We start from the raw sequence: 18163 nt of genomic DNA on the forward strand, positions 1-18163 counted from the left end.
TCCCTGTAAAATTTCGTCTTCCCGTGTTACATGCGGGCCGCCATGTCAATATGATATGCTCACTATTAATTCAGAAACTGAAGTGATTTCTATTGGGTTTGTGGCCAATATTTATACAATTCCATAAAAATATCGGATTATCGAATTAAAAATAATACTTTAATTATTGATCACTTTTTTCACGGATTTACCGCGGATTAACTTTAATGTATGGAGAGGTGTGATTCGGTAACAATGGCGGCCTCCATAAAGCTGACATAGAGAGCGGATAAGGTAGATTAACGGTCGATTTCTATTGTAATATTTTATTTATTTCCCAAATTAAAGCAAAACCTTTTTAAATATCTCCTTGAAGTTATGAAGACAAGGAGAGTATGAGAAACTTTAAAAAACCAGGTAGTAGATTTAATACATCAAAAATTTTGGGACAAGACTTGCTACAGCGGCTTAAGCGATTTCGCGGTTTACTGGTCGGCGGCTTAATGGCGCTCTTTAGTATTAAGTTATTCTTACACTGGGATAAGGAAGATTAGATGGACTAAGAGGTCTATTGTTGTCTTTATTATTACGTTATTCTGACACTGCGATACGGAAGACTAGATGGACTAATAGGTATATTGTTGTCTTTAATTTACTTTGTTTTAAATACTCTCTAACACTCGATGGGTTACTTTACTTTTGATAAATACTTTCTAACAATCGATTTGTTAGTTTCCCTTGTGTTAAATACTCTCTAATACTTGATTGGTTGGTTTACTTTGTGTTAAATAATACTCTCTAATAATTGAGAGGTTAATTCGATTTGTATTAAATACTTTCTAACACTCGATGAGTCAGTTAACTTTGTGTTAAATATTCTCTAAAACAAGACGGTTTAGTTTACTTTGTGTTAAATACTCTGTAACACTTGATAGGTTAAGTTACTTTGTGTTAAATACTCTCTAACACTTAATAGGTCAGTTTACTTTGTGTTAAATAACACTCTCTAATACTCGACAGGTTAATTTACATTCAGTTTAACATTCTCTAAAATTCGATGGGTTAGTTTACTCTGCGTTAAATACTCTCTAACACTCTATGGGTTAGTTTACTTTCTGATAAATACTCTCTAACACTCGATGGATTAGTTTATTTTATGTTAAATACTCTAACACTCGAAGGATTAGTTTACTCTGTGTTAAATACTCTCTTACACTCGGCAGGTTACTTTACTTTGTGCTAAATAAAACTCTCTATCACTCAATGTGCTAGTTTACTTTGTGTGAAATACTCTCTAATACTCTATGGGTTACTTTTCTTTGTGTTAAATATTCTCTAACACTCAATATTTTAGTTTACTTTGTGTTAAATACTCTCTAGTACTCGATGGATTATTTTACTTTGTGTTAAATACTTTTTAACACTTCACGTGTTAGATCATTTGTGATAGATACTCTCTTACACCCGATAGATTAACTTATTTTGTGTTAAATACTCTCTAACACTCGAAGGGTTAGTTTACTCTGTGTTAAATACTCTCTTACACTCGGTAGGTTACTTTACTTTGTACTAAATAAAACTCTCTATCACTCGATGTGCTAGTTTACTTTGTGTTAAATGCTCTCTAATACTCTATGGGTTAGTTTACTTTGTGATAAATACTCTATAACACCCGATGTGTTAGTTTACTTTGTGTTAAATGCTCTCTAACACCCGATGGGTTAGTTTACTTTGTGTTAAATACTCTCTAACACCCGATGGGTTAGTTTACTTTGTGGTAAACATTCTCTAACACCCGATGGGTTAGTTTACTTTGTGTTAAATAATACTCTCTAATACTCGACAGGTTAATTTACATTCAGTTAAACATTCTCTAACACCCGATGGGTTAGTTTACTTTGTGTTAAATACTCTCTGACACTTAATAGGTCAGTTTACTTTGTGTTAAATAATACTCTCTGACACTTAATAGGTCAGTTTACTTTGTGTTAAATAATACTCTCTGACACTTAATAGGTCAGTTTACTTTGTGTTAAATAATACTCTCTAATACTCGACAGGTTAATTTACATTCAGTTAAACATTATCTAACACCCGATGGGTTAGTTTACTTTGTGTTAAATATTCTCTAACACTCGATTGGTTAGTTTACTTTGTGTTAAATACTCTCTAACACATGATGGGTTAGTTTACTTTGTGTTAAATACTCTCTGACACTTAATAGGTCAGTTTACTTTGTGTTAAATAATACTCTAACACTTAGGTCAGTTTACTTTGTGTTAAATAATACTCTCTGACACTTAATAGGTCAGTTTACTTTGTGTTAAATAATACTCTCTAATACTCGACAGGTTAATTTACATTCAGTTAAACATTATCTAACACCCGATGGGTTAGTTTACTTTGTGTTAAATATTCTCTAACACTCGATTGGTTAGTTTACTTTGTGTTAAATATTCTCTAACACCCGATAGATTAGTTTACTTTGTGTTAAACATTCTCTAACATTAGAAGTGACAGATCACTGAAGTTAGAAATGTTTCGTTGTGGGAAAACTATCGTCCGTTTGTCCCTTTTGTTGGTTGCATCAACTATACACGAATAATCCCAAATATTTATTTAAACATTTTCGTTTCCTGCACTGGTTGCCACAGTTCCGGTAGTAGTTGAAGTTGATAGATTCCTAATGACAAAGTATTTTTAGAGCGCATGCGTGTAAGAGTCTTTGAAACAGGTTAAAAGAGAAAATTTCGGTGACGAAATGTAGTGTAGCATAATAAAAACCGGTGTTAACATTAGTATACCTGTGGTAGTTTGTTAACACTAGTATACCTGTGGTAGTTTCCAGTTAGTAATAAAAAGTGAACGAAATATTACATGAATATATTTACACATGAGTCATGTTCAGGTAAGTTTTATATTTAACTTGATTTGTTAACCTTCAAATGAAAAATATTCACCATTTCACTTTCTAAAAATATAGTACTTTGTAGGTAAAACGTTTCTTCAGGAACTTAAGGAAACGTGTATATATATGCACACACACACGTTTCCTATATATATATATTCAACAACACTATATAACATTATACTTGTTGGTCCTCCTGAACAGGACAACGTTAAAGTTTAGTTTAAGAAATTAATAACTGACGTTCAAATCACAATAAATTGAATAATAAGTACTTTTAATATCTACTTTTTTGTAGAATATTAGCCGAACGCTGAAAGTAAAGAAAAAATATTTACGAATGGGGCAGTAATAATACACGTACAACGGAAATGACTGATTATAGTAGATTTTGTTTTTGCGTAGTAACTCGATTACAAACGCTGATACCTTTAAACTGTCCAACTAAAAAATTATTCGCCAGAAGACCTTGAACTACCAGGCCACTGAAAACGAGTTTTAATAAAGTTCTTGATAGTTAATATATTTATTACTGGTTGAATAAGTACTTCGTTATAATTAGTAAGATTAGGTTAAACTAGTTAGAATTTAGTGTAAGCATTTTGTATTAAAATGTAAATTCTATAATCTATACTTACGATTATCTACATTGATAAAGCCAACAGTAAATTTAGTTTTTAAAAGATCTAACACTTACCTACAATATCATTGATATTAATACAGATCCCATGAATTTTATATTTGTTCTGTTTCTTTAAAACTTATCGTAATTATCATTATGTCATTTATTATCTGTATTCTAAGTAGACCATTTTAACGCCACAGACTTCTTTGTACTGAACACGTTTTTTTAGTTTGAGCTATGTTTGTCTACATATTGTCAACGTTTGATCAAAACACGATTATTTAATATACTATTATTAGTTACAATGATTTTAGAACATTGAACGTCAGTAACGTACGCTGACCTTGAGTAAACTTGTGTCTCAACTCAGCCAGACCCTATCAGTGATCTTTCTGACGGGACCAACTACCGTTTAGATCCGGGCTCTTTATTTTAAATGTGCATACTTTTGTGACACCTGGTGCCGTTAACTAAAGACAGACGCTATAATCGTTCGGGAGGGAGGAAGAGGTCAAATGAACCTGACCCTCCTGGGTATTTAACAACATCAATACCCAAATACCGACACAGTGAAACTGGTGCCGTTCGAGTGTTTCATACGAACAAATGGCTCTGGCAGTTGACTTGGAGTGAGCAACATGATAACAAGCGTTTCTCAGATCAGGCCTTCTGTTGCTCTTTGAATGTGAAGAAGGAAGTTGTTCTGGCTAGGTTACGTATTGGTCAGTTTTGTAACTCATCGTTTTATCTATGACTGATGCACCAATATGTGGTTTATGTAACACTGAGGTCACAATAGTCCACATTTTACTGTCGTGCCGTAGTTACAACCGTGAGCGATGGCACCATTCTAGACAAATTTTTACCGTGGGTTCACCCTTGATGTTGGACAATGACTATGGTGACGCTGTCCACTTCAGTTGTGGTTTAAAGGCCATCGGCCTCTTTTACTGTATTCAATTTGTTAATTCAAAAATTGGACTTTGTTTTGTTTTGGTTTGTTTTGGAATTTCGTACAAAGCTACTCGAGGGCTATCTGTGCTAGCCGTCCCTAATTTAGCAGTGTAAGACTAGAGGGAAGGCAACTAGTCATCACTACCCACCGCCAACTCTTGGGCTACTCTTTTACCAACGAATAGTGGGATTGACCGTCACATTATACACCCCCACGGCTGGGAGGGCGAGCATGTTTAGCGCGACACGGGCGCGAACCCGCGACCCTCGGATTACGAGTCGCACGCCTTACGCGCTCGGCCATGCCAGGCCTGCTTTGTTTTGTTTCAACGCAATTCCTTTTTACGTACTTTAATATTTTTATTTTTACTTTTTTCCTGGGTTTTTAAACAACAAACGCCAACCACCCATCGCATCCTGACAGCCCAGAACAAACTGCAGCACGTAAGTCAATAGAAAACAAGCACCTGTGTTTGTCCTCTGTTGTCTTGCGCCACACATTTTCAAGCCAGGATCTGGCTAATCGATCACCTTGGAACACACTCGAACAAATCAGTGGATGATGATAAAGATGGCTTTCATTAGTCATGAAGAATGAATCAACAGTCAAAACCTAAATCATAATTTGGTTATCATCTTAATGTATTTTATATATGTTATTTAGCCAATAAAGATCGATCAAAACTACTTACAATAGTATATCTTATATGCTATCACTGTTATATACAATATAATAATAAACACCTGATGATAACAAACTATCTACATTAACGTATTTTATACTGTATCACTTTTATATACAATATAATAACCAACACCTGATCATAACAAACTATCTACATTAACGTATTTTATACTGTATCACTTTTATATACAATATAATAACCAACACCTGATCATAACAAACTATCTACATTAACGTATTTTATACTGTATCACTTTTATATACAATATAATAACCCTCAACATAAGATCTAAACCAAATAAATACAAATAGGAGAATTAAAAAACAACAACACAATAACTTAGTTAATGATGTAGACAAATTAGTTTACGTATCAAACTAGTTAATCAAAAATCAGAAGTAATTTTTCCAATTTTATTTAAACGTGAATATAACTTGTTATAAATTATCTTCAGTATACCATCTCTACACTCTTATATTCGTAAATCTTCAGGTTTATATCGTAAAATGTAGGTTTTAGTAAGAATTAAAACTGATGTTTCATTCGTATTTTTCGAATCATATTACTTTGTTGTTTAAGATGTTTTATTTGTATTCTACCACACTTGTTTCAGTTTTTAAAATTCCGACACAACTTCTTTACAAGTGTTGATTTCTATATATATTTGTTGTTTTGTTTTGATTCAAACTTTAATAAATGTATATTCTATTTGACATTTTAGGTTTTTTTTTTAATTTATCATGTTTATTTTTTTTCCTTAATAAAATCAAAATATTCTTTGCAATATTTAATTTTAATAGAAATTACGTTTGTCATGTGGTTCGACTTCTCTAAAAGTGACGGACAGGCCACAATATTCAATGTCTATTGGTCCAGGTATCGTTAGTTGTGGAAGTTAATATATTTCGAAACGGTTGTCCCTTTGTTTGTCAAGAGTAGAAAGATATAGTTGTGTGTTTTTAAATGCTCCTGTGTTTCTTTAGTGACTGGAATAGTCACGAATTTCACCCTTAAATAAATACTTCAGAATATATAATTAGTCACATGTATTCTTGTTTTTTTTAATGTTGTTTGATATTTTTGACAATCGGATGTTGAGACGTCAAGGTCAGGTACCAATTAACGGTTAGAAATTTGTATTCTCTGTTTCTGAAATCCCATGGAAGAGGCAAGCCCATCTTAAGGGGTAGAACTTGTACAACTGGATACCAAGAAGGGGTTTTCTCCCATTTAATTTCGGTGGTAGGAGATAGAAACAAAATTCTCAACTTCAGGAGCCATGAAAGAATTGGTGAAATACACGTGACGACACAAATACTGAAAATAAATAATTTATTCAATTATATTAATAAACGTTATCTGACACTCAATAAAAATGTTATTAAAATATTATTAAACAATTTCACTGTACGGAACACGTACAAGTGTACCAAGTAAATTGCTTGCTGTTTACTGCAAAATCGTGAGTCAATCAAATAGTGTAAATATTTTAAATACACATACAGAAACAAGTAAATAACAGAAGAAAGTTAGAACCTGCCAAACAACTGTAGACTCCTTCAATTTGGGGAAAATTATATTGATTGCATAAAAAAATAATAAATACAATATCTTGAACGCCTAAGTTGATAAGACAGTTTAGGGAACTAGTTGATCAGTTTGATTTCGATGGAGAAGTTTTTTATGTTTTTTTTTTAATTTCGCGCAAAGCTACACGAGGGCTATCTGCGCTAGCCGTCCCTAATTTAGCAGTGTAAGACTAGGGAGAAGGCAGCTAGTCATCACCACCCACCACCAACTCTTGGGCTACTCTTTTATCAACGAATATTGGGATTGACCGTCACATTATAACGCCCCCACGGCTGAAAGGGCGAGCATGTTTAGTGCGACGTGGATTCGAACCCGCGACTTTCGGTAGAGAAGTGCAACCACGTTGATTCTCAAATTCGTACTTTACAATAAGCAGTTATAAATTTAGGCCTATGACAAGTGCAAGTGTATAAAGAAATTAAAATATCTTTCACGAGGACTGGACTTTGAAAATATTTTAATCAAATAATTTAGAATAACCGCCCAACGAATAAACATGTCAGAACAGTACCAACCCCAAACACACTGTAATTACAAAGTACTCCATCGACAGCAACTCTAAAGAAACGCATATAACTATCAATCTTCACGTTAACAGAAACTTGCAGCCCTTTGCACATGTCAATACAATGTACTTCGAAAATTTGTCTAAGTCGCAAATAATCTAATTTGTTATTTTTTTTTCCGTCTATTCTAGTCTAATATAACAGTAACTGTTAACCCTAATTAACAGTAACCCTAATTCATTTATTTAAATTAAGTCTAAGGTGATTCGCCTCTATTTCCATTTGGAGTATTCAACACGTTTGATTTAGAAATCGTTTTAACTTGTTTAAATTAAATCTAAGCAAATTTGCTGTAATTTTAACCTTGGCGTATTCTTTACGTCTAATTTAGGACTAACTTTAACTTACATCTAATTTAAACAAGATAAATGAAGCCAGTTAAGCTGTTATATTCGTTTTTCTTATGCCTAATTCATTTTTTTATTGTTCAGTTGTTCTATTTGTTTTAAGATCGCAATCCTAGTTCATTTTGTTTGTTTTGTGAATAATTTCAATATGTATAATCTAAATGTTCTTAATGGAATTGTTAAGAGATATGTATAATCTAAATGTTCTTAATGGAAATGTTAAGAGATATGTATAATCTAAATGTTCTTAATGGAATTGTTAAGAGATATGTATAATCTAAATGTTCTTAATGGAAATGTTAAGAGATATGTATAATCTAAATGTTCTTAATGGAAATGTTAAGAGATATGTATAATCTAAATGTTCTTAATGGAAATGTTAAGAGATATGTATAATCTAAATGTTCTTAATGGAAATGTTAAGAGATATGTATAATCTAAATGTTCTTAATGGAAATGTTAAGAGATATGTATAATCTAAATGTTCTTAATGGAAATGTTAAGAGATATGTATAATCTAAATGTTCTTAATGGAAATGTTAAAAGATATGTATAATCTAAATGTTCTTAATGGAAATGTTAAGAGATATGTATAATCTAAATGTTCTTAATGGGATTGTTAAGAGATATGTATAATCTAAATGTTCTTAATGGGATTGTTAAGAGATATGTATAATCTAAATGTTCTTAATGGGATTGTTAAGAGATATGTATAATCTAAATGTTCTTAATGTTAAGAGATATGTATAATCTAAATGTTCTTAATGTTAAGAGATATGTATAATCTAAATGTTCTTAATGTTAAGAGATATGTATAATCTAAATGTTCTTAATGTTAAGAGATATGTATAATCTAAATGTTCTTAATGTTAAGAGATATGTATAATCTAAATGTTCTTAATGTTAAGAGATATGTATAATCTAAATGTTCTTAATGTTAAGAGATATGTATAATCTAAATGTTCTTAATGTTAAGAGATATGTATAATCTAAATGTTCTTAATGTTAAGAGATATGTATAATCTAAATGTTCTTAATGTTAAGAGATATGTATAATCTAAATGTTCTTAATGTTAAGAGATATGTATAATCTAAATGTTCTTAATGTTAAGAGATATGTATAATCTAAATGTTCTTAATGTTAAGAGATATGTATAATCTAAATGTTCTTAATGTTAAGAGATATGTATAATCTAAATGTTCTTAATGTTAAGAGATATGTATAATCTAAATGTTCTTAATGTTAAGAGATATGTATAATCTAAATGTTCTTAATGTTAAGAGATATGTATAATCTAAATGTTCTTAATGTTAAGAGATATGTATAATCTAAATGTTCTTAATGTTAAGAGATATGTATAATCTAAATGTTCTTAATGTTAAGAGATATGTATAATCTAAATGTTCTTAATGTTAAGAGATATGTATAATCTAAATGTTCTTAATGTTAAGAGATATGTATAATCTAAATGTTCTTAATGTTAAGAGATATGTATAATCTAAATGTTCTTAATGGAAATGTTAAGAGATATGTATAATCTAAATGTTCTTAATGTTAAGAGATATGTATAATCTAAATGTTCTTAATGTTAAGAGACAAGAGAACCCCCCTCCCTATTCTGGCAAGAAAGACTTCATTTATAAGTGATGAAGAAAAGTTCCTGAGGCAGGTTGAAGACCAAAATACGGAAGAAATCCGCTATTTTTTAGAGGTATATATTCATTCTGTTCGTTTATTGAGTGTTCTTTTATTGATTATTGTGAAATCATTTAATGTTATTGTTCAGGACTCACAGATAATATTACTAACCTAAACGATGCTGTTTACACACAAGAACTGAGAGCCTCTTTGTATTGTTCGCGTCCTGTTTTAGGTAAAACGTGCCCATCGAATTCGGGTCGCGTGCGTCTGGTGTAAAGTTAATGATCAGACAAAAACAGTTATTGACTGACCATTGACTGACCGTCATACATTTGATCTACTTGATTAAAATTAGAGACGGCTTTGAATTGAGTTTGGAACTAACCCTAGAAAGAACTAACGTTCGTTCAAATATTCAACTTTTGGGTAAGATATATAGGAATTAAAAGTAGTAATTACTGAAATTAGTTTCACAATTTATGTTATTTTTGTATAAGTTCTTGAAATCCTGTAATTGACAAGTCATGGTTCCACAAACAGTTTGGTATATAAATAGTTTGAAAACATCTTTTTAAAAACTCGATGAATCATGGAACCATCCGTAATTTTGGATTTAAATAGAAAATGGCGGATAAATGTGTAAGAAAGATAATTTTACTAACCTAAAATATATTTTTTAGCCTACACTTACTCTGAAATGTGGTTAATATTAATTACACAATTATGTAATTGTATATTGGCTAGACAGTGACGTCACGTTAGTGGAGATAGCTCATATTTTTCTTCTGATTCTTACTTTCAGAACAATCCAAATCTGTCGATCAACTGTCGTAACTTCCGAGGCGAACATGCTTTGGAAATTGTCATTCGACTTCACGACAAGGAACTTGTTGGTGAACTTCTGAAGTTGTCCGAAACCAGGACAGAATCGATTCATTATACCCATCGGTATGCTGCCATCTTGCGGGCTGTGCTGGAGGATGAAGAAGATATACTCGAAACCCTATTGGACAGGTCATTATGCATTCGTATACGTTAATAAAAAATAGTTTCTGAAAACAGTTATTTAAATATGATACAGGGGGAGTGAATGAAACGAAATTTATTTTAGTTTTGTACGATGTAAACCATGTTAGCAGTTTTATACCCCCCTCTTGTTTAGAATTATCATTTCTTAACAAAACATTAAATATTTTCGTCCATCTAGGCTATCTTATTCACTAAGTTAAAACTATAATTTTAACACCTGATCCCAAAATGCATCTTGTTTCCTTGTAGTTTACCAGATTCGATGAAGAAAACCTTACCCCATCCAGACGACACTACCAGTAACTTAACTCCTACCATGGCCGCTGCTATTAGTGGAAATTATAGAATCACACGTTTACTGTTAGATCGGGCGTACTACATAGAAGAACCACGGGAGCAAACATGTAAGAGTGAGTTAAAATTTAAAAATATAAACAGAAGAATTCGACGGACAAATCTTGAATTGCTGAATAATATATAATATTTTAGTTTTAAGATAGAATATTCGTAGTATCATGTGATATAATGTTGTATTGTAAATCAAGTTAAATGTTAAGAGAACAATATTTGGAACATTGGAAGAACCTGTGTCCAGGCGTTTTAAGGCGTGCGACTCGTAATCTGAGGGTCGCGGGTTCACATCCCCGTCGCGCCAAACATGCTCACCCTTTCAGCCGTGGGGGCGTTATAATGATACGGTCAATCCCACTATTCGTTGGTAAAAGAGTAGCCCAAGAGTTGGCGGTGGGTTGTGATGACTAGCTGCCTTCCCTCTAGTCTTACACTGCTAAATTAGGGACGACTAGCACAGATAGCCCTCGAGTTGCTTTGTGTGAAATTCCAAAAAACAAACAAACAAACCTGTGTCCAGAATGTACAAGGTATTAGCTCCATTAATACCCAGTAGTTTCTCTTGGAAAGATAAATACAGATATTAAACAGTTCACAAATATAATCTACTGACTTTATTAATTATAGAGCTTGCCCTGTGTCCAAACGATTCTGCTTTTCTGGGGTTTGCTGTATGGAAGTCAGACAACAGTGTGAGAAGGAAGATATAGAGAAAATGACGTCATAGTTACACGAAGTGTCACCAGATGGTGGGTTGCTAGGGCGCCATGACAAGGGGTATTTTCTGAAAAGCGTGGTGTTGGGCCACCTTACGTTGTCTCAACTTGTGATTACGTCATCAGTGTCTTAAAATTGATACATAAAATTTTCTTTTTTAACATAAATATTTTAATATATAAAGGCAAAAACAATATAACTTATACAGATAGATATTACTAATAGTTATTATAAATAACGGTTTATATACAAGTTTTACAAACTTACAGACAACGCAGTCTTATATCCGATCTAGAACTATCAGGTCATCTCTTAAGTAAGGTCGCCCGGCATGGCCAAGCGTGTTAAGGCATTCGACTCGTAATCTGAAGGTCAAGGGTTCGAATCCCTATCCCATTAAACATGCTTGCCCTTTTAACTGTGGGAGCATTATAATGTGACAGTCAATCCCACTATTCGTTGGTAAAAGAGTAGCCTAAAAGTTGGCGGTGAGTGGTGAAAACTAGCACTCTTCCCTCTAGTCTTACACTACTAGATTAGGGACGGCTAGCGCAGATAGCTCTCGTGTAGGCCCGGCATGGCCAGGTGGGTTAAGGCGTGCGACTCGTAATCTGAGGGTTGCAGGTTCGCATCTCTGTCGCGCCAAACTTGCTCGCCCTTTCAACTGTGGGAGCGTTATAATGTGACTGTCAATCTTACTATTCGTTGGTAAAAGAGTAGCCCAAGAGTTGGCGGTGGGTGGTGATGACTAGCTGCCTTCTCTCTTGTCTTACACTGCTAAATTAGGGACGGCTAGTGCAGATAGCCCTCGAGTACCTTTGCGCGAAATTCAAAAACAAACAAACAAAGCTCTCGTGTAGCTTTGCGCGAAATTCAAAAACAAGTAATGTCCAATTATAGGTTCCGAAAAAGAGAAATAATTTCAAACACTTTTAATGTTTTTTAATCAATAATGTATGTTTCATTATTATTAATTACTTCCTGCCAACAATTCACAAACTTCTGAATGTCACGTCTATAAAATTCTTAGGGTTTGGATGAAAAGAATGTAGAGAGGATAGTGTTGCCATCTTTATGTGTTCCAAGCTTTTTTCCATCAAGATAGTTGTGCAAACTTTGGAAAAGATGATATTCAGATGGGGCAACGTCTGGAGAGTAAGGAGGATGTGGAAGGTTTTCCCAGTCTGGCTCTTCAATCTTTGCAGATGTGATCTTTGCTGTATGGGCCCTTGCATTATCCTGATAATACATAACACCTTTACGATCGATCAAAGCAGGCCTCTTTTCTTTCAGTGAAACATTCAAGCACTCTAACTGTTGCAATAGAAGTCTGATACATGCATAATCGTTACATTGAGTGATATCAACTTAAAGTGGATCACGCCAACAATATCCCACCAAATGCTTAACAAGACGTTCCTAGAGTGGAGGTCCATTATGGGCTGTGCTTAGCCAGTTTACCTCCGCTGAGCCATTGTCTACGGCTCTTAACATTTTTATAAAATATCCATTTTTCACCTCCAGTCTTTAACCTGTCCCAAAAATGTGAGTTACGTTGACGAGAATACAGAGAAGTGTAAATATCCACTCTTGCTCTAAGGTTGACTTCTGTCAACTCATGGGGGACCCGTTTTCCAAGTTTCGACACCTTTCCAAGCTGTTGTAGGTGACTGTGAACTGTTGAATGGGTTGAGTTAAACTTCTGTGCTAGTTCTTCAACTGTTACAGCACAATCTTCATCAAGTGCAGCCAACAGTAAGTTATCATTAAACTCAACAGGACAACCTGAATGTGGCGCATCACTTAAGCTGTAGTCACCTGATCTGAACTTCTGATACCACCTTTGACATTTTCTTTTATTGAGAGACTCTACACTATAAACACCTTGAATGTTTTATGTAGTTTCTGTTGCACTATTGCCTTTTTTAAACTCGTAAAGCATTGTATGCCTAATGTGCTCCTCGGACGCATCCATCTTCATAAGGATGAAGTCTGAACATTTTTATACACGTCCTAGTACATATTTTAGTCATTAAAGCCTGCTACAAAGACAGAAATTATGATGCACTTTCTGTATTAAATATTTGGACATCACTTATGGGAGGATATGATAAATATTTTATCGACGATCCCGGTCCACAACGAACAAAATCATTGTGAACTGATATTGTCACACAACGCTTAAGATAGGCTTGACTGGCCTCACACCGCTACAAGTTTACTTGTTACAGATGAAAATATTAATGTATTTGTAAAAATACTAACGTCCGAAGTTATTCATTGAAGTCGAACGATTTGTAATGTTTGAAATCTATAAACGTTCCTGGTCAAGTTCTGTAGTTTTCCGTTAAAAACAGTTATAGATTCTTAGGCCTATAGTACACCAACTGTAGCTGACTAACAATATTATTACTTCGGTCTCTCGGCTGGCTGTTTTTCATACAAATCACGCGAGACTCTGGCAGCTTCACCAAAGCTCGCAACAATACTGCCAGTGACCAATATCATATACACATATAGTTCATTGTTGATCATTACTTAAGAATTCTCTACAAGTTTTGAGAAGAGCGGGACTTGCGCAATACACAGTTAAGAATATAGTCACAGGAAAAATAAGAAAACTATACAGAAACAAATGTAGACACTAAAATAAACGTATAACGGTTAATCTGTTACAATAACTAACATGTAAATGTACTGAAAAGGACATTTATTTAAATCTCACTCTAAGATGGGTAAGTAAAGTTCAAAGTATTACTATTGTAGAAAAATCTTCGTGGAGGGCTTACTGACTGAAACTAACAAAATATAGCAGTTCTTTCTGAAGATTATTAACCATAACCTAACCATTTTGTTACAACTAAATGTAAAACATTCTTAGCTGCAACATCGAACCAATCTTGAGGTATGATCGTGAATTATGGACAATAAACAAACAAATGGAAACACCATTTAGTGCGACCGAAATATTATTCCTGCGTAGAATGGTTTCCTGCAAAGACTAGAAAACAAATGAAGAAGTTCTACAACAAGCAGATACAAATAGATCATTGATAACAAAAGTACAAAAAGTACAAACAGCATTCTTTGGTTACGTGATGAGAAGACAGTGGATGGAACACAAACAACATTCTTTGGTTACGTGATGAGAAGACAGTGGATGGAACACAAACAGTATTCTTTGGTTACGTGATGAGAAGATAGTGGATGGAACACAAACAGTATTCTTTGGTTACGTGATGAGAAGATAGTGGATGGAACACAAACAGTATTCTTTGGTTACGTGATGAGAAGATAGTGGATGGAACACAAACAGTATTCTTTGGTTACGTGATGAGAAGATAGTGGATGGAACACAAACAGCATTCTTTGGTTACGTGATGAGAAGACAGTGGATGGAACACAAACAGCATTCTTTGGTTACGTGATGAGAAGACAGTGGATGGAACACAAACAGTATTCTTTGGTCACGTGATGAGAAAATAGTGGATGGATCATTTAGTAACAACTGAGAAATTTGTGGAAAAATCTACGATAGTGATAAATATTGCTCTGACTTCATTAGTTAAACTCGACCATATATACGCTTTCGTTTTTGAGAATGAATCGGTAACTTGTTATTTAGACAAGTAACATTGCTATACGATAGTCAAAACAAGCATTTACATGTTTACGAATTTCGATACAAATACTAGCAATTTTTACCGTTAAACTTTATTAGCATGTTTTATGTTCTAATCTAGACGTCTAGATAGAGGGCGTTTGAGGTAAAGATCGGAAAATTTAATTGTTGTTTTTTTAATTTCGCGCAAAGATACACGAGGCCTATCTGTGCTAGCCGTCCCTAATTTAGTAGTGTAAGACTAGAGGGAAGGCAGCTAGACATCATTATCTACCGCCAACTCTTGCGCTACTCTTTCACCAACGAATAGCGGGATTGACCGAACATTATAACGCCTCACGGTTGAAAGGGCGAGCATGTTTGGTGTGATGGGAATTCCAACCCACGACCCTAAGATTACGAGTCGGGTGTCTTAACTAACAGGCCATGCCAGGGCAAAAGTTGAATAATGTTGGCCTAGATTCTAGAACGTTATAAAACCAGAGGTAATCCTCAACAGCTGCAGTAGTTGAAATACCTTCAGACAGGATAAAAGTAAATTGATCTGCGAGATCTTTTTATTAGCTATATTTTTTGTGCACCGGTATATGGCAACGATTCAATTTTATTACTCATCAGGATCTCTACCAGCATACCCTCAAGGTCTCTTAGGGCGAGATCAAACAGATCAGTCGAAAGGTTTTACCTCTCGAATGTAAAAACTGTAATTAGATCTCAAATCCTTCAAGAGATGAATGAGCTACGGGTACTTTGTACTTTAAAAAACAACTCGGAGCTATTTATATAAACTGCTATGCTGTGGCAAAAACTTCACGTAAAAATATCGAGGACTAGATTACTAGATTATAAATATAAGATTTAGTGAATCGTCGTTGTTGTTCTTCTGTTGTTTGATCGATCAACTGTGGAATTGTACAAGTAAATTTATATTTACGTTAGTGTAGTGGAGTAGCATGACCGTAAACGTGACCTTTAAACTTGTAGAAACGTTAAAGGAGGAAATAAAATAATTTGTTATTGTTATGTGGATTGGATATTTAATTATTTTCACCACATAAGTTACTAACAAACAAACCTGCCAACGAAAGAATAACATTACAATTTTATTATAAACACCAGATGATGGCATGGAAGTACAATACAGGCAGTATTTCAAAACTAATATAATAGGTTAACTACAGCTTGTTGTTCTGTTAAAAAACAATAAAAATAATCTTATGTGAAGAAGTTAGTTCAAACATTATTCAATAAGATTTTATTATTTACTTTCAGGTGACTGCACAAGTTTTATCTGTACAAGAAACCATAGATATGTTGAGACATTAAGGGATTCCATTACCCGTAAGAACACTTACCATGCTCTTGCAAGCCCAGTGTACATTATGTTAACTTCTGATGATCCAATTCTGAGGGCTTTTCAACTCGGTACTAAACTGGAAAAACTGGCGTCTGATCTTCCTGAACACAAAGTTAGACATTTTTCTTGTGTATTTTTTTCACTGAGAGAATAACTTCAGAAGTAAAGAAAGCTCTTCAACAAATGTTAGGCCTACATTGTAACCAAACAGCATAATATTAAGTGTTAGAGTAGTGCTAAACTTTAATTTGTAATTGTTTTTTTTTTAAAGATCCTACAAATGTCCGATGGACATATTTTTGTACAAAAGATTAGATGGTTGTTTGTAATCATAATGATATTTGCACTGTTTTGATTGATATTTAGGGTTTAATGGCAATCTTCATTGAAAATTGCGTTGGGTATGTTTATATAATAGATCAGCTACATAACTTTAATCATAATATGTTTAGAGTTTTCGTAAATATTTAATATAGAATAAACTACGTATTCAACCTTGCTAGTCAGTAAGTTATGTGAATTTCACGTTGTGGTGGAATGAAGTAAGATATATAATAATGTACCGTATGTACAAGAGAAACTAGTAAGTGAAATTGTCGTATTAGTATGTACTGTGAACTTAGGGATATAAGCGAACATTAGTAAAGCTAAGCAGAGAAAGAAAAGGAAAATTTCGCTGTAATTAAATGAATTGGATTCGTATTCATTTTCTTTATCAAACAGTAATAAAAAATCCACTCAACAACAGAAAAATATCACACCATTATAGTAATAAATGAGTGGTTACAGTCTTATTACGTAACTCATCTAGGCCTATGGCATAATTCGTTAGTTGATCTTATATCTATTATCCTGTATTGACTTTCTATATGACGTAACAACAACTGATAGAACACATTTACAAACTGACATTTTTATGCCATAAAATATTCTAGTTGTATTGTCATATTTTCAGAACGAATATAGAAGTCTCTCCCATACCTGCTCTAATTTCGCAGCTGACTTACTAGACCAATGTAGAGACACGCACGAGGTTGAAATTCTTTTGAACCAAAGGGCGGGATGCATTGATAAAAGGTCACATCGATTTCCACGATTAAACCTTGCAATACAGTTGTGCCAGAGGGAGGTCAGTGAACCGATATTTTCACCAGGAATTAATTTAAGATTACAGGATGTTGTTTTGGTTGTGGGATTTATATCGTATGAACGATACATAGGATAATATTTTATTATATTTAAATTTTAAACTCTAGCACTGTCAGTTTTTTTAGGACTGAACTCTTTTTACAGCAGGTGTCTGTGAAACGTTAGCGATAAATTCGAACAATAAATGTACAGCACACAATTCTCTTTAAAATAATATATTAAAAACAGGTCAAACATATGTACAAAAATTCTTTACACTATAAGATATCACAATCAGTTTTATCTAAAACTCTGAATAAGTATTTTCTTGTCAAAAGTCTACATATGTTGGTTCCATTACTATAGAACCCACTTAACATAAATTATTTCTCTTTATCTGTGAAACTTTCTTTAGATATAGCCCTTTACGATTAAATTAACAATTCCACAGTCTAACTTCACTTCCACTACAAAAAACCGATGTGTTTGTTTGTAGTTAGCACAAAATTACACAATGTCTTTAATTTAACTTTAAAATACTGCTTTTATGACTATTTTACAATACAATAACAAGTTACGTTTGGAAATTCTGTTTCTATTTGATTACCTAATATGGAAGCCAGTGATGTAGAGATTTTTTTTCTTTAAGTAAAGTCGAAACG

General features: G+C 33.4%; 1 protein-coding gene across 1 annotated transcript in view; it reads left to right on the forward strand.

Moving 5' to 3' along the window:
• Window positions 1-2734: 2734 nt before the first annotated feature.
• LOC143230182 (short transient receptor potential channel 5-like) overlaps window positions 2735-18163 on the forward strand; it is a 34846-nt gene continuing 19417 nt past the window's right edge. Inside the window, 6 exon segments of the mRNA XM_076463302.1 lie at window positions 2735-2887; window positions 9250-9367; window positions 10100-10311; window positions 10576-10736; window positions 16289-16485; window positions 17329-17502. Of these exon segments, the coding sequence (XP_076319417.1) occupies window positions 2880-2887; window positions 9250-9367; window positions 10100-10311; window positions 10576-10736; window positions 16289-16485; window positions 17329-17502 (870 nt within the window). The 5' untranslated portion in view covers window positions 2735-2879.

The sequence above is a fragment of the Tachypleus tridentatus genome, chromosome 10 (assembly GCF_004210375.1).
Source record: "Tachypleus tridentatus isolate NWPU-2018 chromosome 10, ASM421037v1, whole genome shotgun sequence".
Taxonomy (NCBI): domain Eukaryota; kingdom Metazoa; phylum Arthropoda; class Merostomata; order Xiphosura; family Limulidae; genus Tachypleus; species Tachypleus tridentatus.